The sequence below is a fragment of the Bidens hawaiensis genome, unplaced genomic scaffold, assembly GCF_021521415.1.
Source record: "Bidens hawaiensis isolate Kalapana, Puna unplaced genomic scaffold, B.hawaiensis_p1.1 tig00022216_1, whole genome shotgun sequence".
NCBI lineage: Eukaryota > Viridiplantae > Streptophyta > Magnoliopsida > Asterales > Asteraceae > Bidens > Bidens hawaiensis.
In genome coordinates this window covers 1-27439 of record NW_027493449.1, presented here as the reverse complement: position 1 = coordinate 27439, position 27439 = coordinate 1, and the positions used below count along the sequence as shown (strand labels likewise).

General features: G+C 33.0%; 3 protein-coding genes and 1 pseudogene across 4 annotated transcripts; 2 read left to right on the top strand and 2 right to left on the bottom strand.

Moving 5' to 3' along the window:
• Positions 1 to 9277: 9277 nt before the first annotated feature.
• Positions 9278 to 13926, top strand: LOC143564983 (uncharacterized). The gene is made up of 14 exons (XM_077052102.1): positions 9278 to 9482; positions 11284 to 11357; positions 11452 to 11578; positions 11669 to 11757; positions 11866 to 12018; positions 12095 to 12271; positions 12339 to 12484; positions 12572 to 12670; positions 12756 to 12847; positions 12933 to 13034; positions 13115 to 13221; positions 13300 to 13387; positions 13471 to 13655; positions 13737 to 13926. Exons 1-14 carry the CDS (start codon positions 9375 to 9377, stop codon positions 13924 to 13926), a joined length of 1737 nt encoding a protein of 578 aa, XP_076908217.1. The 5' UTR covers positions 9278 to 9374.
• Positions 13927 to 14992: 1066 nt separating this feature from the next.
• On the bottom strand, positions 14993 to 16788 carry LOC143564990 (arginine-specific demethylase JMJ22-like). Its single transcript, XM_077052109.1, has 2 exons — positions 15533 to 16788; positions 14993 to 15459 (listed from the first exon to the last, which is right to left on the bottom strand). Exons 1-2 carry the CDS (start codon positions 16786 to 16788, stop codon positions 15219 to 15221), a joined length of 1497 nt encoding a protein of 498 aa, XP_076908224.1. The 3' UTR covers positions 14993 to 15218.
• A 1548-nt stretch (positions 16789 to 18336) lies between these two features.
• Positions 18337 to 22079, bottom strand: LOC143564988 (syntaxin-132-like). Its single transcript, XM_077052107.1, has 12 exons — positions 22061 to 22079; positions 20412 to 20507; positions 20254 to 20310; positions 20108 to 20156; positions 19937 to 20025; positions 19777 to 19850; positions 19596 to 19699; positions 19463 to 19488; positions 19289 to 19366; positions 19083 to 19163; positions 18803 to 18868; positions 18337 to 18596 (listed from the first exon to the last, which is right to left on the bottom strand). Exons 1-12 carry the CDS (start codon positions 22076 to 22078, stop codon positions 18423 to 18425), a joined length of 912 nt encoding a protein of 303 aa, XP_076908222.1. The 5' UTR covers position 22079; the 3' UTR covers positions 18337 to 18422.
• A 3656-nt stretch (positions 22080 to 25735) lies between these two features.
• LOC143564996 (annexin Gh1-like) lies at positions 25736 to 27433 on the top strand (annotated as a pseudogene). Its single transcript, XR_013140979.1, has 4 exons — positions 25736 to 26237; positions 26493 to 26700; positions 26791 to 26880; positions 27370 to 27433. The product of XR_013140979.1 is annotated as an annexin Gh1-like (transcript).
• Positions 27434 to 27439: the final 6 nt, after the last annotated feature.

The following is a 27439-nucleotide window of genomic DNA, read 5'->3' as shown; positions in this document are numbered from 1 at the left end:
AAATCATGTGGTAGCACATGTGTCATGCTGAGTTGTCGACCTTTTATTTGGCAGCTGTCAACATCAGCATATTCTTACTCCTTAAAAAGATGCCTTCTAGAAGAGTGTCTGACGTGCACAATCAAGGTTGCCCTGATCCTGATTTGGATAAGGACGAGGTTGATTATGTGCACGTGTGATATGCGCCCATCCTGAGGATGCGCGAAGTCTTCTTTTTATTCTCACGCGCAGATATTTCATGCGCAGGTGTGATATGCACGAGCGTGTGATATGCGCCGCGCGCTGGTGCGCCACGCGCATATGTGACACGCGAGCATATGTGATGTGCAAGAGCATGCGATATGCGCCGCGCGCATATGTGATGCGCGAGCATATGATGCCTGAGCATGTTTTGTATGCGCGATGCGCCTGGGTTTTGGCTTTGTGCCTTCATAATGTCTTTATCTTGTGGGTTGACCCGCCTTGCTTGGTGTTGAGGCGGGTACATACCTCTTCAATGATCATGATGAGGTCATTATTGGGTATGTATGAACTGGTCATTTCTTTCCATTCGTTGACTAAAACAAACCATCAAGTCATATAAATATAAATATAAAATATTAATATACCACTCCTGCATGTTGCATCCAATAACATCATATCGTGACAAAAACACTAATGTATCACGATTATAACAAACAACTGATAACTGACATGTCTATTACTTATGCAATACGTACTTATTATACACGGTCATAGACAAAACGTTTTATTTGGACTGATCAAGTAACAATATAAAATGAGTAGTAACAAATTAAAATGACTAAATGAGTAGTGGTGTTTTAAAAAATCCGCATCCGAAATATCTGAATCCGAATTATTCGAAAATTCATATATCATCCGAAACCTTGATATCCGAATTTTCGGATTCGGATTCGGATAGTAATTTTGAAAATTTTCGGATTGTTCGGATATACGAACTATCCAAAATATTTTTTCATTATTAAATAATAAATACTATTTGTAAATTTAGGATAATTTTTGGGTGTTGGGATCATTTTTCGGATATTTCGGATAATTTTAAGATACTTCGGATAACTTTTATATAATCATTATTCTTTTCGGATATCCAGTACACTATCTGATCGGACATCCGAACTTTGAATATACGAAATTTCATATTCGGATAGTGAAATTAAATATCCAAAAGGTCCGGATATCCGACTTTAAACACTCCAAAAAATGTGATTAGCTTAAATCAAGCTACTTCAATCATGAAGGGGTATAGGAAATTATTATAAGTTACAATTTTAATAAAACGGTTATGAAAATTATATGTATGTATTTGAATATAACTTGAACGAATTTTAGCCAAGTCCTTAATTATATAAATTGGACTATTTGATTGCATAGTTGCAAGTCCTTGTCGTTGACTCGAGCCCGGCTCGTTTCAAACTTTATTTTCAAGAATAAACTCAATTTGTGACTTGTGAGTAACATTTTATTTGTGAGCTTGGCTTGTTTACTGTTTGTTACTTTATTTACATGCACACACATATAATAATTCTTTTTGTATATGTTTACAATTACAAAATTATTTATATGTAACATTAATTTATTACATTTATATAAATAATAAAACAGTCAAGATTTGTGAGCTAGTCAAACTCAATTGCTATATTATGAAGTTCGGGCTCAAGCTCGTTTATTTATTGAACTTTGATACGGATTCAGCCCGTTTATGTTTGTCTTGATTCAAGTCTTTAACAAGCCAATCATTTTATATATTTATAGTTTTATGCAGCTCGTCGCTTCACTTCTACTAAGACACGACACTGAATAATCCGTCCTAAAACACGTGTTCCTGCAAAATTCACCAAATAGAAAAACCTATGTTAAATCTTATCCTTGAATCACCATCATAAATTGACCATTATACTTTGCAACTTGATATGATATTTTCAAACTATTATCAGATCAAACAATTAGTAATGCAAAGAAAAATTAACTAACTTTAAATCTAATCAAGAAACCTTTCTAAACATGTATTCTCTTCTCATGAATATTTCTTTTTCATATTAATGTTTGGAATTCAAACATAAAATGAATAAATATAACATACGTGTAAAACTTAACTTATTCAAGTAAAAATTATCAAGGATACGTAATTAAACCAAATGAAATTTGAATGCAGTAATTTAGAATTTTATAAGAGAGAAATGTATATGCAATTCTTTCATAATATATTATATTACACAATATTTTATTAGCCAAGTCACTGCATTTGTAAAAAGTGTTTATTTGATATTGTCCAAGCCTCCAAGGTAAAGACGTGTTTACCGGTTTACACGTTAGAAAAAACTGCCACATAAAAACAGAATATCAAATAAACACTTTTTACATAAATATATATAGAAAGTATATGTGTAAAAGAGTTAAAAGAGGCGATACGTTCGTTAATTACATACATGAGACCAAATTGTGTAAAGATCAAAATGAGTTAGGCTTAAAACGAGCTCAGACCATAGATTGGGCCTAAACTAGAGCTCATTTGATAAACGAGCTCGAGCTTCACATATCAAACTTGACTAGACTCATGAGTCTGAACAAATATGTTATTTTTATAAATATAATAGTTTTATTTTATATGATATACACATAAGTATTATTACATATAAATAGAAAATATATATATATATATATATATGTATAAGATTAGGTTCATTTCAGAAGTGTTTGTTAGTGCGAGAAGAGAGTTTAACCAATCACGTAATTTTCTTTCAAATTCTAGTTATTTAATTAGAAGGCTATATTAGTAAATTGATCATCTCTCGTTTTTTGGTAACTCTTTCTAATTAATGATAGGTTACATATTAGCATTTTATTAATCAGTAAGTCTCTTATTATTTTGTTTTAACCCATTTTTTTTGTTTATATCATAATCCAATTAGGTAAAAATTTCACTACAATGTCCAATTTTCATCGATCTTGAAAACTATTATAATTCGATTAGCCACAAACCTAAGCATCTTTGTATATAATGTAAGTTTATTTGTTTAAACGTTAATAAAAGGAAAATTGGATTTTAATAATCCCAACTTATCGCAGTTGGCCGATAATAATCCCAACTTTGAAAATAGTTGTCACTGGTCCCAACTTTCATACTATTTGTTTTCATTGGACCTCCGTTAAAAAAAATTAACGACGTTAAGTTTTTTCCAAATTTCAAATAGATATTTTAGGGCTTTTGATTGGAATGAGAATACGAGTCAATTGATGTAAAACTTACCTCTAAAAGGTGGTCCAAACGACCAAAGGATGCTTCAATTCTGGTGTTTAAACTTCTAATTAACAAAAATCAAATTGTTTGAAGCGTCATTTCGAGTTAAGTTTTACAGCAATCGATTCGTATTCTCATTCCGATCAAAAGCCCTAAAACATCAATTTGAAATTTGAGAAAAAGTTAACGTCGTTAAAAAAAATTTTAACGGAGGTTCAATGAAAACAAATAGTGTGAAAATTGGGACCAGTGACAGCTATTTCCAAAGTTGGGATTATTATCGGCCAACTGCATTAAATTGGGATTATTAAAATCCAATTTTCCTTAATAAAAGGACTATGAGATACAAATTTCACAATAAGATTTCAAACCATTTCATTAGTACTTTAAAATACTACAAAATCCAATATCATGACGTATACAAAATTAGTAAAGTTCAAACTATTTCCAAGCTCCATAATTTCTTCATAAACAAAATAACAAATACATAACTTTAAACCAAAACATAATGTTTAGAATTGTAGGACTAAAACCAACAACACGACCACAAAAAAAAAAAAGGTTACACTATCTGCTATATTGGATTAGCCACCTTTCATTCAGATTCAAAATTGCCCCCCCCCCCCCCCAAAAAAAAATATGAGATCTTTTCGTGTTTACCCTTCTCTACTTTCAACCTTCTTCCTTTCTTCTCGGCATCAATACTGTTAGTAACCACTATCGACTGATTTTTAAACTTAAAGCATACCTGATAATAATGATCAACCGATTTAATCAGGACATGCGCTTACACATGAACCTATAGAGTTGTACACATATTACAAGTTACTTACGTAATCAGACATTAACTTACACATGAACTTATAGAGTCGCACACATATTACAAACTACCTACGTAATCAGACATTAACTTACACATGAACTTATAGAGCCTTTTACATAATCAGACATTAACTTAAAGAGCCCTAAACAAAACTTACATAGCCATACACATATTACAAATTACCTACACATAATCAAGCATGAACTTACAAAGCCCTACACAAAACTAGGGATGAGCGTTTTCGGTACCGGTACCGAATCGGTACCAAGTTTTGAATTTTCGGTACCAGTATGGTTTGGTAGGGTACCGGCATTCCCGAATTTCGCACCAAATACTGATACCGAACCCCTAGCTCATCCCTACACACAACGTATAGAGCCCTACATAGGTTACAAATTACCTACACATAATCACGCATGTACTTATACATGAACTCATGGAGCCTCCACAAAACTTACAAAGCCCTACACAGGTTATAAACTACCTACATGCAATCAGACATGAACTTACACATAACTTACAAAGTCCTACACAGATTAAAAATTACCTACACATTTTACATATGAACTTACATAGTCTCAGTATACATATTACCTACACATTTTCCACTATGAAAAACATGCTCAGGTGCAGGTAAAACGTAAAACCATACAAGTACACTAAAAAGGGAACAATGTAGGATATACTTTGTTGTGCATTTTAAACTCAAAAACAACAATATAGGACTTCTTGTACAGTGTATGATTTGTTCTTTGCAATACTCTCACTTTACCAATCTGCTCAAATAAACAAAATTGATGTAACACATGATTCAAATAGCAAAACCAAATTGTGAAATATAATAATCTTAAAATCCGGCATTTGATAACTGCTAATTGATTAATTATAATTGGCATAAAGATTACACTATTTTCTATATTAGCCCAAAGTAGAATAACAAGAAAACATACTTGAATCAAGATCCAATTTCTATATGTTTACCATTAAACTTTGTATGTAATTACTAACAAATCAAAACCAAATTTACCAAAAAAGATATGGATTATACATGATGTAAAGTGTACAAAATGTGTACCAAACACAAACCTACAATCCACTAAAATCCCCTTTTTTTAACGAAATCCAATTCATGCATGTCAAAATTGTAAATGAATATACTAGTTATTGTAAGTTTATATGAAGAAAAAGAGGATTCACTCATTCACCTGAATTGATATTACAAAAAAAAATCCTAGTTTTATCCCCAAATAAATAATTCAATCAACGAAAATAATGTTTGGATTATGAGTATATGTATCTCTAATATGAAATATGTGTGGTTTTGAATTATTTCAATCAAGAAAAAACGAAATACACAAACCTTAGAAGAAATTTATGCTTCAAAGATGAAAACCCTTGAACACAACCGTCTCTATGAAGAAACTCTTGCCACGTTTGATTTTTAATACCCTGTGAAGGAATCTGATGCGATTAAAGATTTTACAATTCTACTTTCACAACTAGAAGATTTATGCAATTGCAAGAGGATTTTTATGCTAATTTATAGTAATTGATTGGAGAGCATACAATGGCAATCAAATAATACCTACGTATCCTGACTGAAATACCCTTCTTTCTGAAAAGCTTTGCAAACATTTGTCTTGATTATTACAAAATTGCCATTGTTATTGTGTACCGTTGATTAAACCAAACCAATGGTTTAGATCCATTTCTCGCGCTTCTCACTGTAACTTGACTTCTCGCATGATCCATCCTCTATATGTATATATATGTGTGTGTGTGTGTGTCCAAAAATAAATAAATTAATCAAGCTTAAGCTGAGCCCGAGTTTAAAAATTATGAGCTCTTTTAATTTAAATAACTAAACTCGAGCTTAGACTGTCTAGTTCTCGTCAAGCTCGTTCGTTTACACCCTAGATAGATGACATTTTCAAAACACAATCAATTTTAAGTAAAGAAATATGAGAACCACACAAACATCTTCCTCTTATTATACGTGAAATATGACGATTATATAACAATATATCAAACTCTCTTTTTAACTCCTATTACGTTTATCAAACACAACGTAAAAAGTATATCATATGATTCTCATTTTCGTTATATGTAATTAAATGGATTCATATATGTACTTGTGGCAATAAATGCCTATACTTTCTTTTAACAATTAACAAAAAATATAGTCTATATATTATATACAGTGTTTTAAAAACTGGTTCAAACCGGTCGGTTGAACCGGTTAAACCGGATTTTGCACAGTAGACCGGTATTTTCAGTCGGTAATTTTGGTTGGTTTGCTAAAAACATTGTACCAGTGGTTTTTGTCTAAAATACCGGTTTATACCGGTAAACCGGCTCTGTGTCCGAGAAATTTTTGATATTTGCGGCCCATATTTTTTCAAATTACTTTTAACCCAACAATTAACATTCAAACGTGTAAAGTTATGACTATTTTTTTAAAAATTGAATGCTTTTGCATTATGTTTTTAATATGGATTAACTTTTGGAATATTTTTTTGTTATGGAATCATTTACTAATTTGGGGTTATTTTTTTATTAAAGTTACATTTATAGGAAACTATAAGCTAAACTATTCAATCGGTTGGACCTTCGGGTATAAACCGGTTCAACCGGTTGTACTATTTTTTAGTTGAATCCGGTATAAGTAAAATACCGGTTTTTAAAACATTGATTATATTATAAAGTATGTTAACAAAATATCTTAATTTGAAAGATGTGAAAATACTATTTATGTGAAACCATGTTTCTCTTAATGTAATCATTTATATTACACTTTAGTCTTTTTAAAAGGAAAATCACGTTTTTATAATTTTACTTCTTTAATTAATCTACATTATAACTTATTAGAGGACACAACAATAAGAAATTAAGCATATAGGTGAACTAAATATTCTAGCCGGCATTTTATAATGCAACTATCATAACCTAAAGACTTTGTCAAAGCTGACCAGGTGAGTTCTTGCTTATTCAATCTCTTTAGTCTTTACTCATATGTATATATATCATATATTGCTCTCTAGATTACAGTATATCATAAATATCGATAAAAATCGACACGAACACCACGGCCACCACCATCGTTGCCGCTATGCATTTTCAAGGTTTGCATGGGCCAAAGCCGGCCCCTTTGATGGTAAACAAGAACTCCTCCAAGATATTCAAGAAACATAATAATATCAATATTAATCGAAGTCATGAGCATGTAAATCATCGCGGATACATATCTCCGGTGATAGTTTATCTGAAGTCACCAAAGGTTGTTCATGTGCTCCCTCATGAGCTCATGACCACAGTTCAAAGACTCACTGGAAAATCCTTTTCTTCATCTTCATCTTCTCATTAAGATATGTATATTGTACTTTAGTTTACTGTAATATATTGAACTACATAGTTGTAGATACCATGAACTCATGAAAAAATGATGACATGAATGCATGCATATTTGAACTTTTTTATAAGTGTTAAAAACTTTTTTTGAGAGATAAAATGCGTAGATTTGTTATTGAAATATGTCGCGATCATCGATAGCTTGTGATTCAAATTAAATGTTTAATATGAGATACTGAGTATAGGTTACGATACTTCCAAAACAGATAAGTTCAATGAACTTATAAGCTACGCATGCGTTCAATATGCATAAACTAATTTTAAATAAAATATTTTAGCCGTAACTCAGGGTAAGCTGGTTAAAATATAATTTCCTTATGTATCATAATTAAACAAAAGATGCAAATGTTTTATACAATTTTTACGGTTATTTACTTCGAAATAGTTATGTACGTAACTAAATGATCATGTAACACATATATTTCATCTAAAAAACTGTTTAAATAAATAAACCTTTTGTTACCACAAATTAAATGAAACAAACAATGGAGTGGTTGGATATTTAATTTCATGCTTGCAAGTTGCAACAACTTGTTTAGAAAATTCTTCACAATCAATGTCATGCATCAAACTTTAGCAGGTGCCGATCAAGAAAATTTGAGTATAAGATAACTTTATCGAATTGACTACATAACTACACATTTAAATTGAAACTTCGTTAATAAAATAAGAGTACACATCATAATTTTAACAATAACCACTAACAATAGAGATCAATTCTTGTGTTTTTACCCGACTAACCAAGATGGTGTGAATCATTTAGAGTTGAGCGCTAATCATAACCGAACCGAAATTAACCGATTAAAAAAATTAGATATCGTATTTTTTTTACCCTCGGTTGACCAAAATTAACCAAATTGAACTGAAACATTCATATTTGTATATACATATCTAGCTTTTATACCCTCATGTATTTCATGTTTTATAAATCCACTTTAGAGATGAGTAAATGATACCAGGGGCTGGTACTGAAACAACCATTACTACCAAGTTTATAAGAAAATCACGATCGGTATCGGTATAGGAATTTACCAAATTTACGGTACTGGTAGCGTACTGGCAACAAACCGAGCACGTTTGGTACTGGTGCCAAGTTTTTGGAAAATTCAGGATCGGTACTAAACTCATCCATAATCCACTTCATGCATTTACACGTCTAGTTTATGCATTTCTAAGCAAAGCTATATCCCAATTTTAGTGTTGGTTATTAACTGAACCAAATCGAAAACCAGCAAACTAACTGAACTGCTTGAAATAGATTAACCAATGACTTTAGTTTTTGTTTAGGCAGGCCCGACCGGGGGGGGGGGGGGGAGGGATTGGTACTGCTGATCGACCGTTGGCTAGGGCATGTAATTTTATGGGGCCATTTTCTATATTGTTTACATAAACATTTAAAAATATAAAAATTATAATATATGATTTGATCTTTACCGTCTTATAGTTACTGCCTTACTGGACCCAATTTGTTTTTATCCATAATCTATTTAATTAGATTTAAATTATAGGCCTAAAACTAATAACAAAAAAAAATAAAATAAAAACTCAATGCAAAATAAATGAAATAGCGGCCAATTGAAATTTCTCCGTAAACCGAATTGAACCTTACACAGTCGCACCTCTCTAGAGTATTTAGAACTAATAATAAAAACATGAGGGTTGTTTTGTGTAAAAGCCGGCCGATGGAGGGAAATGAAAATTGGTTCAAAATCGAAACATTAACGCTCCTAAATCCCGCTTTTTAATACATTTTTACAGCTTTCATTCAGATATGTTGCCCTAAGAAATTAACGCCTCGTTCATTCATTCTCAGGGCAAAATCCGATCAGTAAATCGATCGGTAACTTAGGGTTTATTAATTTGAGTGTAATTCGGATCGGTGAAATGGCTGCGAAAGTAGCAACTCGGATGCAGACGAATAAGTCGCTAATGTTTTCGGAAGGTGGATCATCGACTAGTGGAATCAAACGGAAGACGCCGTCTGAATTGAGAGTGAGTAATAATAATATGTTCATTCCAGATCTGTTTATTATTATTATTTAGTTGTGTTTGTTTGTTACTGATTGTGATTGAATATGTTTGGATTGTGATTGAATAAGGCTGAATTTAATGTTTAATGAGTTTATGTTATGTGCATTCAAAGGCATTTCTCAAATGCTTGATCCCGGATCTGTTGTCAACAAACAATATGCGGAATGTTGGTAATTCCGGACAGTATTCACAAGTCTAATTGTACTAGGATCTAGCAGTTAAGCTGGAAAAAATCAACCGATAGCAGTGGGATATTGGTGGGATACCGGTAATTTTAATAGCATGTGAAATTCATATGTATATATATATATAGCAATTTAGCATTAATAATTAAGTATAATCTCCTGCCATTAACAAATTAACCTTTTGCAATGTGCAAAACAATAACAATTGTAGCAAGTAGGAACTGATTAAGACTTAAAATACTAACATTGAACACTAAAAATTGATAATTAAGACTTAAAACACCAACATAGGGAAAATCAGTGATATATCAGTTAATATCATCGATATTACCTGTACCGATATTTTGACCAATAATTCACATGAGGAACCGGTAATTAAGACTTAAATCATTAATATAGGAAAATCAGTGATATATCGGTCAATACCATTGATATTATCGATACCGATATTTTGACCAATATTTCACATGAGGCACCAATAACTAAGACTTAAACTACTGATATCGTGAAAATCGGTCATTATCACCAATATTTTGACCGATATTTCACATGAGGAACGATAACCGATATCCCACTGATATTGATTACATAGAGTTATGCAAAATGTGGGTAATTCCGGATAGTATTCATAAGTCGGTGAATATGGAAGGACCTAAGTTGACAAGCGGGTTAGGTTTTAATTGTACTAGGATTAGGATGGTAATGGCGTGGTCACAAATTTAGTGTTAGATCGGTAAATATACTGCTTGTGTAGAGGCTTTGGATGTGTGATCAATAGAAATTTATTGTAAGGAGTTCTTGAGTAAGTGATAGGGATCGACTCAAGACAAATCAATCTCTTAAGCTAGAGACCAGGTTATATAGACGAGAGAACGAGACATTGCTGCCAATTTTCTCTATTTTCATTCATTACCACATGTTAAACAAGGACAGTCTTTATAGGCTTCATGGTAGCTACGGGGAATACTGGTTAACGGGACGTGTGCACGCATCCGTATGATTCTTTTTGTATAAATAAAGTGTTTATCGTTCCTGTGGTTTGATAGAACGATGTATTGGAGTTGCAGTAATTATTCACTACTTTGTTCATCCTGAAAAGAGAAATACAAAATGAATTTGAACCATGAGTTTGTGACTTTGCTATCCAAAGTTAGAAAAAATTTAACAAATTCTATAGATATCTAATATGTATTGGAGTATGATAATATGTTAGCAAATTAACTAGTAAAATGTTAGCTAAAGTTAAACTATTGCATCACAATGGAAGTGTTGGTACAATTAAAATTTTTAATAGTATTAGACATATATTTCCTCTTCTTCTTTTTAAGCATTTAGCACAAGAAATATGAAAACCAGTTTCAGTGTCATGGATGCATACATTTTAGACCAGTTACAGTGTATATGATTGCTAATGAATATAATTTAAGGTATCACACTAGCTTCTACACACTTCAAACATGTTAAACCCATGCACCCATTAGCATGTGTAACATGACAAAACAGTATCACTCACATATTGTTGTTAGCACTTAGATAACAAATATTAAGTATAGTTTTGCCCTATGATAAAATTGCAGGCTGAGCAGTTGAAGCGAAAGAACATTGTTGAGATAATGGATGAATCTCCAGCACCTGAGTTCGGTTCCACTCGGTATTAAGCACACCACCTGAACAACTTGTTTTTTTTTAAATAGTACGTTTTTATCTATTCAGATTTCAGACTAACAGTTAATTTTTATTGACAGAAATGCTAATGTAGTCACAAATACATTGAAAAATCCCAAATACATCGACACTCGAGTGGATGAACTGTTTCCTAGTAGGAAAAACAGTCTGAGGCTTAAAATGCTACCTGGAAAAGAAAATGTGAAGGTCTGCATCATATCTCCTGTTTGCTAAAACATAGTTTGATAACTTAAACCTTCAAATTTCTAATTTGCTTTTATCATATAAGCATTTCAGGAAAACATTATTGCTGATCAAACTGACTGCTTAAAAAATTCTTTATTTTCTGTAAAGCTTGCTGCTGATAAGCAACCACAGTGTTCAGGGTACATATTTGTTTATATATAACTGATTTTTTTTAATAAATCTTTGACTCTTTGTTAATCTGCAATGCATGTTTCTTTTACTTATTTCACTTTGTCTTGTTTTTGCAGTTCAAAAGCTACACATGCTTCAACTTCAACTACACAATCTCACATCACAAACAAAAAGTGTAATATAAGCACGTTTCGTAGTGTTATGGAGTTGTCAACCGGGGGTGAAAAAGCATCTAGCTTTTCTGTTGATATGGTAATTTCTCTTGATGCGTGTAGTTTTTTAATGTGTATAATTTTTTTGTTGAAACTGTTAAGATTATTCTTTTATAGGATGAAGCCTTCAAAGGCTTGCAGCTCGTCCACCTTCTAACATCTCCGTGTCACACACTGAATCTGTTGACGGTAAAACAAATTCCACATCAGCAAGTTTTTGCTCAGAGTTTAATATCTCTGGCCATAAAATCCCACTGGATTTCACATTGAAAACTAGCATGCGTGTGGTTGCTTCATCCTCAGTTAGTTGGTAAGTTTTTGGTTTTTTACAAAGTAAAATGATTAAAGATCCATTAAAACTTTTTATAACCGTTCAGGTTTCATCGGTTGATGAATCAGCACACGTTCAACGGCTCAACTGCCCAAGTTTCCAATACAAAAGCTTTGTATTCTTGGGTGTACCCACAGAGCTCTTTGCCTCCTTCAGTCATATCTGCATTAAATATAGCTTCAAAAGGGGAAGGTATTAATATAATAATATTACGGCAAGAAGGAAAAGGCGGTTTTATCTGTAGGTTATGTGGCGTAATTGTTTTATATAAACTTGTAGGTAAAATGGATTTCTTGACCAAATGTCAGTTGGCATGGGAGAACTCATTTCGTAGCCTTTATGTCATGCTACGAAAGAACATCTGTAGCTTATTTTATGGTAGTTATTTGTTAATCAAATTATTATATATTATTCGTTTGTATTACATTTCTCTAACATATACATTTTTCTTGCAAGTTTACAGTCTGCACAGGACAGTTTGTAGCAATGTTCACTAACAGCAATGCTTATATATCCCAATCAACAAGACACATAAGGTCACTGTTAAAAGAACAAGTAAGTCTCTCTCATCATTCCATCAAGGGCATATTAGTCTTTACACTTCTTTGTTCTCGTGCTAAATTGTTTTTATGTATTTAAGGACATCTCTTTTACTATGCCCCTGTGTCATTCTAAAGTGGAACAAGCAACTACAGAAGACCTCTTTGAGCTTTCAGAGATTGAAAAACACAATCTTGGACAGGTATTATGATATTATCTGATTTACCCCTGATCCTGATCCTGAATGCTGATCCGGGCCGACCTGTTTACATGTTTATGCAGACTAGACGTACCGTTTCTCTATCTGATGTGGATAATACTCCAGAATCTCTACTGGTGTTTAGCCATAGTAATGTGCACGGGTTATATGACTTCCTGTTTAATTATAGGTGAGAACATAAATCCTGTAAATTATAATCATTTTTTACTTTTTAAAATATTTAAGTCTTTCTTTAATGTTGTTGCAGGTTTCTTTTACCGACTCTGAATATTTTTGATGTTCCTTTACTTTACTCACCAGTACCATTTGACAATGCTGCTGTTTCTGCACCCGAGGTTTGTTTGCAACTCTTTAAGTCTTAAGTTTCTTATTATTGTTGTCTAAGTCAAACTAGGTTTTTAACATATTTGGTCAACAGGTTAAATGCAAGGAGGTGAGGAGAATCGATCATATTTCTGGTTTAACTAATGTTCAACCTAACCATGGTCCCGCCTCTACTTCTCATTACGTTATCGAAATCAAGGATGCATATCTTCCTCCATGGTTAACCAGTAGTGTATGTGATACACTACGGTCCAATGGTGATAACAGCTTTGAGGCAACGTAAGTTTGTTTTGTTTTAATGATTATTATATTTATTTGTTTTTGGTTCGCTAAATGGCATGTGAATGTTTTAAAATGCAGTTTTGTGACTGAGCCTATGTCGATTGGTTTGAACGTTGGTCTTGACATGGTTAACCAGAAGTCCGAGCTGCCCAAAGACACACCGGTTGAAGGGTTACATGATCCAAATGGTCTGTTTGGTGTTAGAAATGCTGTTGTTTCTCGTCATTTGAGTCAAGGCTTTTTGAAAGGCTTAAAATACTCAGTGTGATAGTTATTTTGTTTGCATAAATGGTGTGTTTATGTTCTGTTTTTCTAAACATTAACTTTTAACCAACGGTGCGGTTGGATCAAAGTTGTCTAATTTAATGTTGCTAATCAAAAGGCGCAATGTGTTGCCCGTTTGCCTTCCAGTTCGATGTAAACACTACTCTTTAATGTGACTTGGTTTCGATTGTACATCGGTTACTCTAAACACCAGGATAGTTTTTATGGCTTGGTTTTGCTGATTTTGACAAATTATAGGTCAAACTGCTAACTACAGTTTCAAAAAATAACAAATCAAACAGGCAAAGTTAGATTGATCACCAAATCAATTTTACAGTGTAAATTTGCAATAAACTGCCTGAATAGTAAGTGGGTTTGTTAAACTGTCTGGATCGAATGCTAAATCAAACTATAAATTTCAAATTGAGTAACTTGTTTTAGTTCAGGCTAGAGGTGCACAATTGGGTATTATAAAAACCCAGAGTTGGGTATGGAACCGAGTTCGGGTATGATTGGGTATTAGCAATAACCGGGTCAGGTTCGGGTCTCGGTATTGCCTCTAAAAACCATACCTTATGTATTGGTATAAAATCGGTATTCTAAATCTGGGTATTTGAATACCCTATTTCCAGGTATTGAAAAAACCATATTTTTGGGTTTTTGGGGTTTTTTTCTGAGTATATATTGGAATTTTTTAGAGGTTGCACTTTTTAGAGATATTTTTCAGTTATTTTTCGGGTAATTTTGGAAATAGATCGGGTATTTGAAAAACATAGTTTTAGGTATTGGAAAAACCCAGTTCCGGGTATGGAACCGGTTCAGGTTTTCAGGTATTACCGAGTACAAATCGGGTCCGGTTCGGGTACGGGTTTTGGTACTAAAATGCATACCCTATCCGTACCCTATGGGTAGGGTCGGGTATTAAAAACCCGGTTATAAAAAAACAGTTTTCTGGGTTTTTTTTGGGGTTCGGTTCCAGGTTCGGGTTTTTTTTGCACCTCTAGTTCAGGCAATTTGGATGGTTTCAAATCAATAGTTTATACCCTTTACAAGAATATTGGCAATCTATGATCATCAAAACCAAATGCATCTAACAATGAATCTTTCTATCAAAATTTCAATAATGTCACAAACCCAAAAATGTTCTTGAAGCCAAATTACAAAGGGAACAATAAAACAACAAAGCAGGATAAACAAAAACGAAACGACGAATAATGCGGTGTTTGGGACCAGTTCTAGAACCAGAAATCATATCTTTAAAACAAGAGTCTTTAACCGAATCCCATCTGCACGCCTCTAAAACGAAAACTTAAACCCACCCGAATTGGAGTCTTTAACCGAATCCCAGAAAGACGGTTTCTCCATCTCAGTTTTTTTCTTCTCCGCTTCCTTTGCCAGCTCATCAATCGTCCCGGGAAAGGATGCTTCAATAGCTTTCTTGAACTTATCATGCAGATTCACTCGGTCTCGTGTTCCTGACACAAGCGTGCTCGCATTTGGCTTCTTTAAAAACTCAAGCACGTTTAACAAATTCCTCCTACACGATCACAACACATACGATGTAACAAATATCGTTACAAAAATATAACATTAATATTTAATATAAGTACCTGCTAACAAAATTTTGTGTAATCGCGATAGAATCCTCGAGGTTAATAACCAAATGCCACCATCCATTCGGCACAAAAATCACTTCACCGGCTTTACACACACATTCAACCGGTCTCTTCTTCAACGTTTTCGTAGCCTCATAAAAATTCATAAACCACTCCGTTATCGAAACAGGACACGCCACCTCAGCACCATCCGCACTCGGGTACACCCCAGGTGGGACCACATCCGGAGGAAACAAAACCCATTTCTTCGAACCTTTCACCACCGCATTCCAAGCCAACGTGGAATTCGGATCAATGTGAAATGACGATCCTGACCCCGCCGGCCCAATAATAATCCACCTATAATCCGGCCGCTCATTCCCCAAAACGCTAAATAAATCCTCGTTAAAATAAACCGGGGTTTCATAATCTCGACCCAACTCCTTAACTTTATTCGCGAACCCCGGGTCGAAAAGATACAACGGACGCTCCTCGTGAGCTTGATCCGCGTACACGAAATACTCACGCATCGTCATTTGCGTCGGCCCAACCGAAAACCGAGCGTCCCCACAAACTTTAACTAAATAATCCCTATCCCATTTTTCCATAGCACCCCAATTACCCAAACACCCTTCTATCAAAACCAGCTTATTCAACGCCTCGAAATCGTTCACAAACTCGTCTACCGAAACCCCTTTTCGCCTAATAATATTATCCCTAACCAACCACTCACTTTTCATTTCAAGATTAGCACAAAGCCAGCTTTGAAACAAATAATCAGAATAAAAATCTTGAACCTTTAAGTTTAACCCGAAAGACCCGGCTTTCGAATAATAAGCCGGGTACTTTTCGGCGACAAATGTTGACTTCCAAGACCCTTTAAACAAAAACCCATGTGGGGAACAGGCTAAAACAAGATTTTTCCAAATGGGTTCATGATTACAGAACACATACAGTGATTTGCTAACAGATGATAAAACCCCTAAATGGGTGGGTTCTAGAAGCCCTAGGATGTCAAGAATGAGTTCATCTGTTAAGGATTTGATGGTACCTAAGCCTGGGTTTCTTGTGTTGTGGTGAGATGAGGTTAAGTAGAAGTTACCCAGTGGTTGGACGCCTAAAGATTGTGACTTTAAGCTGAATTGGTGTGAATCATGGGTTGTTGAATTAGGGTTTTGTTTAGGGGGTTTGGGGGTGGATGATTTGTGGGGTTTTCTGCGTTTTTTCTTGCGGATTTTGTTTAGCTTTAACAAGTTTCTGCAAGCAAACATCGTAGGGTTTATGAGTATTGTATTGACTATTGAAGTTTGGGGGTTTATAGAAGCTTTTTATTGGCTTGAATTTAGCTCGTTTAACTTATAAAGGTTTGAGTTTGGCTCGTATCTGTTTGAGATCTGTTTCTATGACTCAAGCTTAGCTCAGCTCATTTTATTCATTTATAATTTATTAAAGAGTGAACGGTAGTGTTTGTTCTTATAGTTTGTTAAAAATTTGTGGTTAGTTTTAAATTTGTGATTTTTGTCCTTAGGTTTCATTTAACTTGCAATTAAACCCGAATTCACTAATTCTGTTAAGTCTGGTTGTTAAACCCATCAACGTGCCCTTCACGTGAGGGGTGATTTTGTCTTTTTCCCCCCAAATACATCCTAGCCCCTCACGTGAGGGGGCTTGCGAATTAGAACGAGGTTTAACTTGGGAAAAAAGGACAAAATTGCACCTCACGTGAGGGGCACGTTGATAGGTTTAATGAGCAGACTTAACGGAGTTAATGAATTTGGGTTTAATTGCAAGTGAAATGAAAACACAGGGACGAAAATCACAAATTTGATATTATTGAACTAAAACCGAAGATTTGAACAAACCACAAAAATAAAAACCGCAATTTACTCTTTATTAAATATTCATACATTTCAATTATTTTTAATATATTTTAATTATTTCTTTATATATATAGTAATAATTGTCGTATAAATGTATAATACTATTTCAAATAAAAGTTATAATTATGCTTTGTGGTTTTTGGTGTTCCTTTTCTATTCGTTGTACCGGTGAGCTTCTTGCTACTTGTGAGTTGCCCCTTTTTTCTTTTATTTTAATATTGGTATTTCAAAAAAATAAAAAATTAGAGAAGATAAAAGCTATATATGTATAAATTTGCAAGCCGACTCTAGGTCAATAAGTGAAGCTCGGGCTAGGGCTCGTTTATTATACAAGCTTACATTTAGGATGAGCTCCAGCTCGAGATTGGTTGGCTAAATTACACCCAACTGGCATTGTATTGCGCAACTACGTTCGTGGAGTGTTTTTGGTAAACGAGTGGGAGGCATTTGTGTGAACAAACGACCACGCACGGGATGGAGTGGGCAACTTTTTTTTTTGGGGCGGGTGGGTGGGGGGGGGTGTGCTCGACTTTCGAAGTAGTTGAAGTTGTTCTTTGTCTGGATTTGGGGTTTAAACTAGTTTGTGGATTCGAGTGTGTAGATCTTTTTGATTATTTAAGCTAACTTCTATTGTTTGTATGTTATATTCTTTTATCTTAATAGTCATAGATAAATATTTTCAAAGAGAGTGATTTAATTACATTGAACTTACTAAACATACACAAAATTTGTAACAAACCCCTTATCTGCTTTAACTGTTTGACCTCCAAAGTCAAATACACCTCTGTTCTTAATAACCCTTTATTTTATTTGACCAACTTGCACATGGACTAGTATGTTTTTAAGTAACAACTTAAATTCTTTGATAAAATTTTGTACAAACATGCCAAAATGACAATGAATTCTGATCATATGATATCATAGACATACAAGAATCTATGGTATCAAGGTCATACGCATGGTCTCGTTTTGTACAAGTATAAGGTCAAATGATGTTTTCAATGCTAAAATAGAACCGCGTCGTTTTAAGCACCTTTGATACTCTCCCATGGTTTGAGTACAACAACAAGAATAACCGCGATAACTATGAGCAAAATCATAATAGCACAACAAGCCCATTTCCTCGAGTTTTTCTGTAGACTCTTCGTCTTTTGAAGAGCCTTGTTCCCACTTTGAACATGATCAACCGCAGCCGACACCTATATACAAAAATCACAAATCCTAAATTATACAAATTGAACTATGCAGTTTTTTTTAATTGCAAAACCGAATATTTTATAAAACCACATTGGCTGGTCTTGGAGTCATAGCATTACTATGCATGACCAGTTGAACTCGGAAAAAACGAATATCATGTTGGTTTGATTTTATTATGTCTGGTTTCATGGTTTTAGTTTGAACTTACATGTGTCTCTATGTTATCTAACATTTCTCCTTGAGCATCAACTAATATAGCCATATCTTGAAATATCTGCAAGAATAATATAAGTTTGACCCATTATAAAAGTCAACCATTTCAAATCATTCATACATCAAATCTTGAAATATCTGCAAGAATAACATAAGTTTGACCCATTATAAAAGTCAACCATTTCAAATCATTCATACCTCAAATCTTGAAATATCTGCAAGAATAACATAAGTTTGACCCATTATAAAAGTCAACCACTTCAAATCATTCATACCTGGTGTAACTCAAGAAGCTTCCTTTCTACTTCTATAACCGCATCATGGCGTTCGTGGATCTCTGCAAGTGTATCAACCACCTGCACTTACACCCTGAAACTTAATATTATGTAACAAAAAGTAACAACACACACACACACGAACTAACCGCGGTTAAAGCAAAAAATGTGACTAGAAAAAAAAAAAAAAAAAACTAAGAACGAACCTGGCCTCGACCCTGTTCCTGAATTGCTTTTTTAAAAATTTGTTCACTATCGCCAGTCTCTATTAATCGGTCGATTGTCTAGTGAAGAATAAGCGATATTCAGATCATACGAGTGGGCCCATAAGCCAAAAATGCTGTTTTTCTTGATAATATTAAGAATGAAAGATACCTTACCTCTTCATCCGCTCTAGTTCCCGTTACTGACAATATTTAAACGAAAATGTAACGTTTTATCAGATAAGATGCAACATTATGAAAGCATTGGTTGTGTTAATATTTAAGAAGTTATAAGGTAAGAGTTTAATACCTGTAAAGACGCGTCTTTCAACAACTGCGCGATGTTCTTTGTGTATAGTTTCTCTTAGGGTCTGAAATTCTGTCACCTTTTCTTTAAACTTCTTTTTTAAGGCACTGCCAACAAGAATTTAATAACAATAATGAAAATATTTAATTTTAAAATTTTTGAACTAGAAGAGTGATATAGTTACAGAGTAGTTGCAGTTCTTGATCTGTCTACACCAGTTCCTTGACCACATCCCGGTTTTTGTCTACTCACCAAGTTCTTGAATTAAAAAAATATATATAAATGATGTGTTGAATATTCATAATATGAGATTTGAGTTCACTGGAACCTGTTCATCGACTAACCTCCTTATCAAGTTCCTCGATGTTTGCTTTAATAACACGAGCAATCTTTCCAACTTCGTTCACATCATTCTCCATTCGTTGCTTGATTGCTGTAATTCAACATATTAATATATTACTAATCTTAACCTTGTTAATATGCATCAACCATCGACATTTGCTATATGTAACAACCTTTCATGGCAGCAGCCTTTGTAACTGATTTCGATTCCTCATGAGCATTCTGCATATACAGTTAGTTTATTATTATTATTACAAAACAATTATATTCCAAGAATGCGTTTTTGTGTGTGAAACTGTGAACAGCAATGAGGAGATACCTGCAGTTTTCTCAAAAGTTTATATAGTTTCTCGAATTCGTTCTCGATGAGTTGAACCTAAATATTAAGGTAACAAGTTAATATGTTTTGTGAGTTATGATAACATTATTAAGTTAGAACATAAGTTATAGTTAGTTATATATTAATATATTACTCACTTTCTTAAAGAACTCATCTAACTCTATCTCTGCAGATCTCTTTCCTGCTTCAATATCTCCACCACCATGAGTGCTTCTTTGAGGACTATTATATGTCTGCAAAGCACATATAAATATATAATATCACATGTTACTAGGTTCAATTCCTTGAAGATATTAACTGAATTTCCCTTCACATTTGGCAACTTACAAGTAGAAGTGGCGAGCGGTTCGGTTTGGGCTAAAACCGAAACAACGGTTTTTGTATTTTTGAAAACTGTTCGGTTTCGGTTTTTCGATTTTGCCATTTGAATTTGAAAATTTTGGGCCGAAAAATAAAATTTGGGCCTAAATCATACATTTGGGCTAAAATATTTGAGTTACATAAAGTTTTTATAAATTACTTAAAACAAAAAATAAAAAATGAAAATCTATAAATCTATAAGTTAGGTTATGTATTTTCAGTTTTTATTAGTTGTAAAACCAAAACCGAACCGTAAGTTTGGTTTAGGTCGGTTTTGGGCTAAAACCGAAACAATAATCGAAACATCGGTTTTTGAATTTTTGAACTGTTTGGTTTCGGTTTTTCTAGTTTTGTCATTTGAGTTTGAAAATTTTGGGCCGAGAAATAATATTTGGGCCTAAATCATTTTATTATTATATATTTGAGCTAAATAATGAGTTACATAAAATTCTTATAAATTACTTAAAACAAAAAATAAAAAGTGAAAATCTATAACTTCGGTTTGGTATTTTCAGTTTTTATTAATTGTAAAACCAAAACCGAACCGTAAGTTTGGTTTAGGTTGGTTTTAGGCTAAAACCAAACAAATAACCGAAACATCGGTTTTTTGAATTTTTGAAAACTGCTTGGTTTCGGTTTTTCGGTTCGGTTTCTTTAGATTTTGCCATTTGAGTTTTAAAACTTTAATTGGGCTGAAAAAATTTGGCTTGTTATAAATAGTTAATTCATTATCATACATTTAAGTTAAAATATTTGAATTAGATATTTATTAAATTCTTATAAATTACTTAAAGCAATAAATAAAAAATGAAAATCTATATATTCAACTCACATGATCGATAAACACTTTATTACTGCAAGAGAAAACTGACTCAAAAACTTCTTACAATAATTCTATTGATTACACATATAAAGCCTATGACTTTATGACTAATACATTGCCATACTAATCATGTTACAGGAAACTAAATCAACTTAGGTCCTTCCATTTTCACAGACTTGTGAAAATATACGGTTCGGAATTACCAAGATAAGTTTGGTTTTCTTGGTTTTTATCACATGTAAAACCAAAAACGAACCGTAAATTTTGATTTTACAAAAACATAAAACCAAACCGTTGGTTTTTGAGTATGATTCAGATCCCTAGACCTAGATTTGTGTCATTTAATTAACACATAAATTCGATTTTCGTACGTAAACTCACATGCACATTATATACGTGATTCGAAACTAATTAGTAGTATCTAAGAGCGATTGATTAGAATTTAGAAACATTTACGTAAAATAATATTGAAATCAAGAAAATATTAATCATTGTAGCTGTAAATTACATACAATGCATATATATGAAAGCAAATAAATGAATAATAATAATAATAATAATGAATAAAAGCATATATAAATCATGAATGAGAAATGAACTTACAGATAAGAGGTCGTTCATGTTGAATAATTAATATTGATGGTCTTATTATTATGGATTGAATTGGAAGAAAGAATGAATGAATGTATGAAGGAAGAAGACATAGACATGCAAATCAAACATTACAACAACAAGAAGAACCGTGAAGGCACGTAGGCTTTGTTTGTTTTACACTTGTTTTTTGGTAAGTCACATTCATAAATATATATGCTTTCTTTAAATATATTATTATTATTATTATTATTATTATTATTATTATTCACTAAGTTTTAAAGTCATATTAATGTTAAACTAAGTAACAAAACCCGGTCATGTTACAGCGGTCATAGACGCATATTCGGTTAGTATCGATTAGGTTTGGCATGGGAATGGGAATAATGTTACAAATCCTTCATTCCAAATATCACCCAAAAGTGACACAATTGAGATTCGAACTTGAGTCTCCACTGGAGAACCCAAGCCCCCTACTAATACTGCCCTTAACATTTATTTTTTCATTTTGTAGTCTCCTTATACTAAATCAAAAACTAAAGTTTCTTATCCAGATGTAGCTCGGTTTGTGTTATATATAAAAGAATACAAGTTTCTTTCTTTCCTTTTTGTGTTTATTGTCCTTGATCATAATAATATTTATTATTATCAGTGTCGATGCATTTTGAAATTAAGAAAATACTAACGAGTAATTATAGTTAAGCTAGTGATTTTTAGACTTGTTCTAATTCGAGTATATGAATGGTGATAGGATATCTTAGAGATGTCAGGTGAATGTTAGGGATTTGTAGTATAGAAAATATTGAAGAGTTATGTATATATTTCTAAGTCACTTGTACTTTCATACGACAAAAAAGAAGAGAGGTTTTTTTAGTCGAGTCTCGTTAGAAGCAGCTTCTCAATCTCCTAGGGTAGAGTAAATATTTGTCATCATTTCACCATTTTCAAACCCTACTAATTTACTAGTGAGATATATTAATGGGTCTGTTTGCTTGTTTTTGTAACTATAATTAAGATATGTCACGTCACTTGTACTTTATGCTGGGAAAAAAAATAAGAGAGGCTTTTTTGAGTAGGGTCTCGTTAGGAACAACTTCTCTATCGTAAAGGAAATATTTGTCATCATCTCACATTCTCATCCTTTTCAAACCCTGCATTATTAGTTTTGTTGTTATAACAGTAATCGTTACGTGTTTCGTTGTTATAACATTAATCGTCAGTAAGATTTTATAACTTTTATTTAAATCAATTATCGCACTCCAAAACTCGAGCATGTGACTTACTGGGTTTATACATCACATAGTGTGTGATACATGATTAATTATTACATAATTCCATTACATTTTACAATGCTTTACATAACAAAATTTCTACTACTCAAGAATGCCTTACTAGTTGGCTTGTCGAATAACCCGAAGATGTCATGTCACTCAAGTAATTGAAGGTTTTATTTTTGCCGAAAAAGATTTAAAAAAAAATGTAACCATAGTAACTCAAATGACTAAATGTTTTAATTTTGAATTGAACTAGTTAATTTGGTCAAATCACATGAATGAAAACCGAACTAACTCGTTTTTAAACTTTAAAAACACATAAAATATAACTCATTTTTTTAAAATGAAAAAGATTAAAAAGAATCAATATCATACTCAATGTGAATTGTCAATATCATACTCAATGTCTACAAGGAAGTCCATTAAAAAGCATCATAAAGCACTTCACTTGTTGTGCATTACAAAACAAAAGTATTAAACACCTTACCATTCGTCTCTTCTTCACACTTGACAGGAAAAAAGTAACAAAAAGACAAACTTTCTTTTTCCTTTTAATTCTTGTGAAATAACCGTTAAAGAAAGTATCAAACTTTGAAATGAAATATAAACATAAAAGTATTTTGTCATGTAGAGTTGTAAACATATTATATCATTTTAAGTGATAAAAGAGTGCTTCATGGATGAATCATCCATATTATTAAGTTCATCTACATCCATTAATGATGGATCCGATTATATACTTGTGTGTTAATAAGATAGATTTGCTTCATTAGATGGTTAGTTCAAATCAATGAATAGTTTAAGTTTATATAGTTAACAACTCTTTCAAACTTTATCAAGGGGGCTAAAGCGTCTTACGAATTTCATAAAAAAAACTGTATTTTAGACTAGACGTACGTAGGGGTGAGCAAAAAACGGTTCGGAACTGTCAGAACCGAGGAACCGAAACCAAACCGGTGCCTCAGAACCGCAAATGCGTGTGCCGATTCGGTTCTCGGTTCTTAGAATTTGCATTAAACGGTTCCCGGTTCGGTTCCGGGTAAAACCGGCGGTTCTAGACGTGGAACCGAAGAATCGGAATATTTAAAACGTTTTAAATAAATTTACCAATCCCCATTTTTTATAGAGTACTTATTAACCGCCATCCATTCAATCATTTTTTAATTCAAATCTTCTTTCTTTACGTTCAACAACTAGCTAGCAACCATAATCAATTTTGATTTAAGCTATCAAGGTAATTTAATATAAAATGGTATGATCTTCCATTAATCTATCGTTGCTAATGATTTATTTAACTTCAACATTTAGGTTTTAATAAAAAATATAACGGATGTTCATGTTGTATCTAAATTAGTTTTACCGTAAAATAAGACATACAATTGTATAAACTTGTTTTGCAATTTGCAAAGTTTGCATAACTCATTTGATAAATAAATGATCGAACTGGTTCTAGCAAGAACCGATTAGCGAGAACCGGCTTTAGCGGTTCTAAAACCGAACCGGTTTACTATAATAGGTTCCGGTTCCGGTTCTATTTTTACTCATTTTCGGTTCCGGTTCGGTTCCGTTCTCGCGGTTCTGAACCGTTGCACATCCCTAGACGTACGGGTCTCGTTGTGAAGGCCAAAACGTGATAAACACCACCTCCCACCCTCGTTTTCCTCTTCGTTTTGGCCGGGTCCGTTGTGTACAAAACGGAGGGGGGGGGTTGGTGGTATCCGATTAAGGTTTTTTGCATTTTAATTTATATATATTTTTTTATTTATATTGAAAAATGAATAACTGCATAATGATTGAAATGGGTTATGGGAAATTTTAATATTATGCGACCTTTTGCAAAACTAGTCATCGCTAACTGTTATGTCATGTGTCAGAAAACGCCCGTTGTGCTTACCACTATGAGTGGTCTTAATATTATGACACTCGTGTCATATATGCTTATGTAAATTATAGACCATAAACTTTGTTTTCAAAACAACTTTAAAACCAAAATTACTTTTTGGTTATGCATTAGGCTCGTCTCAATTTTTTTGATGGGACTAAAGCGTTTAATGCAATTGAGTGTTTTTCATAAGAAAAATTGTTTTCGATTTTGTGACTCTCATGCCATCTATGGATACGAAATTTGTTACTTTTTAAAATCTGTAGGCCCTACAAAAATCGTCGAGGACTAAAGTCAGCGCTTTATTTCACTCATCTTTGAGCCCATCTGTGTTGCATCTAAAAAAATTATTGTTTTTTATGATAAAGGAACAGAAAATAACCTACGACATAAAAAAAATCGAACACAATAATATTTATTTTTATAGATTCAAAAGTTGACCTACCTAACAACTAAGCACACTTTTTTCAAAGAAAATGAAAGGAAAGTGGTCCTTCATGCTAGTGGACCATGATAACACACCCTTGGCTCCCAAGCTACCACTTTTTTACTTTATAAAGCACACAAACATTTCATAGAATCTTACCCAACAATGACAAAGCCATCAAGCCAAAGTTCAATTGAAGACATTTGCAAGCAAATTCATGGCTCTTTGGAGAATTCAAGCCTTCTTGTTCGGGTTTTCACTTGTCAACTAACATCGCACGAATGCCAAAAGACGCGAGAAAAGTACATGGAGATGTATGGAGAAGATTTATATGAATGTTTACAAAACAAAATTCATGGTCAAACATCGAGAACACGCGAGGTCTTGTCGTTGATGATGCTTAATCCGCATGAACGAGATGCTATCGTGGCGAAAAATGCCATTTTTAAGGAAAGGGGTGGTGTCAACTATAAGGCACTCATAGAGATTTATGTTGGTAGGAAATCAAGCCATTTGTTCCTCATTCAACAAGCTTATCAAAGTAAATTTAGAAGGCATTTGGACCAAGACATTATGAGTATTGAACCCCCACATTCTTACCAAAAGGTAAATCTTTCTTTTCTTTCTTGTACACATGATACAAAATCATTTATAAAAAGATATCATAAATTAATTATATTATACCTTATTGATGCATGCATACTTGTATAAATTTTAATAGTACACTTTTAAGTCCCCACTCTTGACAAAAACTTGTACATAGTTAAAAGATGAAGCCCTTTTATGCATGTGAGTAAAAGCCCACATGGGAAATGTTTGATTAAAGGTGGATTTTTTTTATTTTATTATTTTATTTTGTAGATATTAATGGCATTGGGTGCATCACAAAAAGCTCATAGTGCTGATGCTAGTGTACACATTGGCAAGTGTGATGCACAGAAGCAATTTCAATCAAGGGGGTTCAAGATTGATGAAGGAGTTGTGCTTGAAATTCTAAGTAAAAGAAGCATTCCACAACTCAAACTTACTTTATCAATATATAAGCATATTTATGGGCAGTTATACAAAGGTAACAAGAATTTAACTTTTATTCTACTGATTAATGTGTTAAATTCTTGGTAAATGATGGACTTTTATTTATTTTTGTTATTTTTTTCAGCATTTAAAAAATGCATATGGTGGAGAGTTTGAAGATGCATTGCAATTTGTGGTGAAATTCCTAAGCAATCCACCAAAATATTATGCAAAGGTGATCAAATTTCTTGCTTTTTCAAGTAAAAGTTTAAGAAGAGTCCTTTAAACTTCTAAGAACCTTTAAGCAACTTATTTCTTTAAAATAACTTTTATTTTATAAAGTCCTATATTACTTTATAGAATATGGAAAGAAACATTGATAAATTACTTCATGACTTTATAGTGAATAGCAACAAGCAATCTTTATTCTCTTTTATTGGATTCCGTTTAACATGTAACCGGTTTTATGTAGAAAATTGTAAGAATTATACAAGCGATTGTATCTTTTCATTTAAATTTGGTACCTAAGCCGTTTACGTAACTTTTTGCTCCACTCTCTAAGTACCATTAAAGATGTCAAAGACTCAAAACACTATGTACCCGTGCGTTATATTGTTCTCAATATTTCTCATTAAAAGTGGTTTTGTATTAAACTTACCCCTCTTTTATTATGACTATATCATTTTTAATGATTATTATGATTTTCTAAATCATTTAAATGTAGACACTAGAAGCAATCATCAAAGGAAGAACAAAAGATGAAGGAAGCTTGGAAAGTATAATTGTGAGTCAAA

Excerpts from the sequence above, each read along its gene's own strand:
- LOC143564983 (XM_077052102.1), top strand. The coding sequence starts at position 9,375 with ATGGCTGCGAAAGTAGCAACTCGGATGCAGACGAATAAGTCGCTAATG. Across the intron at positions 11,358-11,451 it reads CCTGAGTTCGGTTCCACTCG|AAATGCTAATGTAGTCACAA; the intron begins GTATTAAGCACA and ends TTTTATTGACAG. Across the intron at positions 13,035-13,114 it reads AAAAACACAATCTTGGACAG|ACTAGACGTACCGTTTCTCT; the intron begins GTATTATGATAT and ends ATGTTTATGCAG.
- LOC143564990 (XM_077052109.1), bottom strand. The coding sequence starts at position 16,788 with ATGTTTGCTTGCAGAAACTTGTTAAAGCTAAACAAAATCCGCAAGAAA. Across the intron at positions 15,460-15,532 it reads ACACAAAATTTTGTTAGCAG|GAGGAATTTGTTAAACGTGC; the intron begins GTACTTATATTA and ends GTGATCGTGTAG.
- LOC143564988 (XM_077052107.1), bottom strand. Across the intron at positions 19,851-19,936 it reads TCGAGGAACTTGATAAGGAG|AACTTGGTGAGTAGACAAAA; the intron begins GTTAGTCGATGA and ends TTTTAATTCAAG. Across the intron at positions 18,597-18,802 it reads TAGATAACATAGAGACACAT|GTGTCGGCTGCGGTTGATCA; the intron begins GTAAGTTCAAAC and ends TTTTGTATATAG.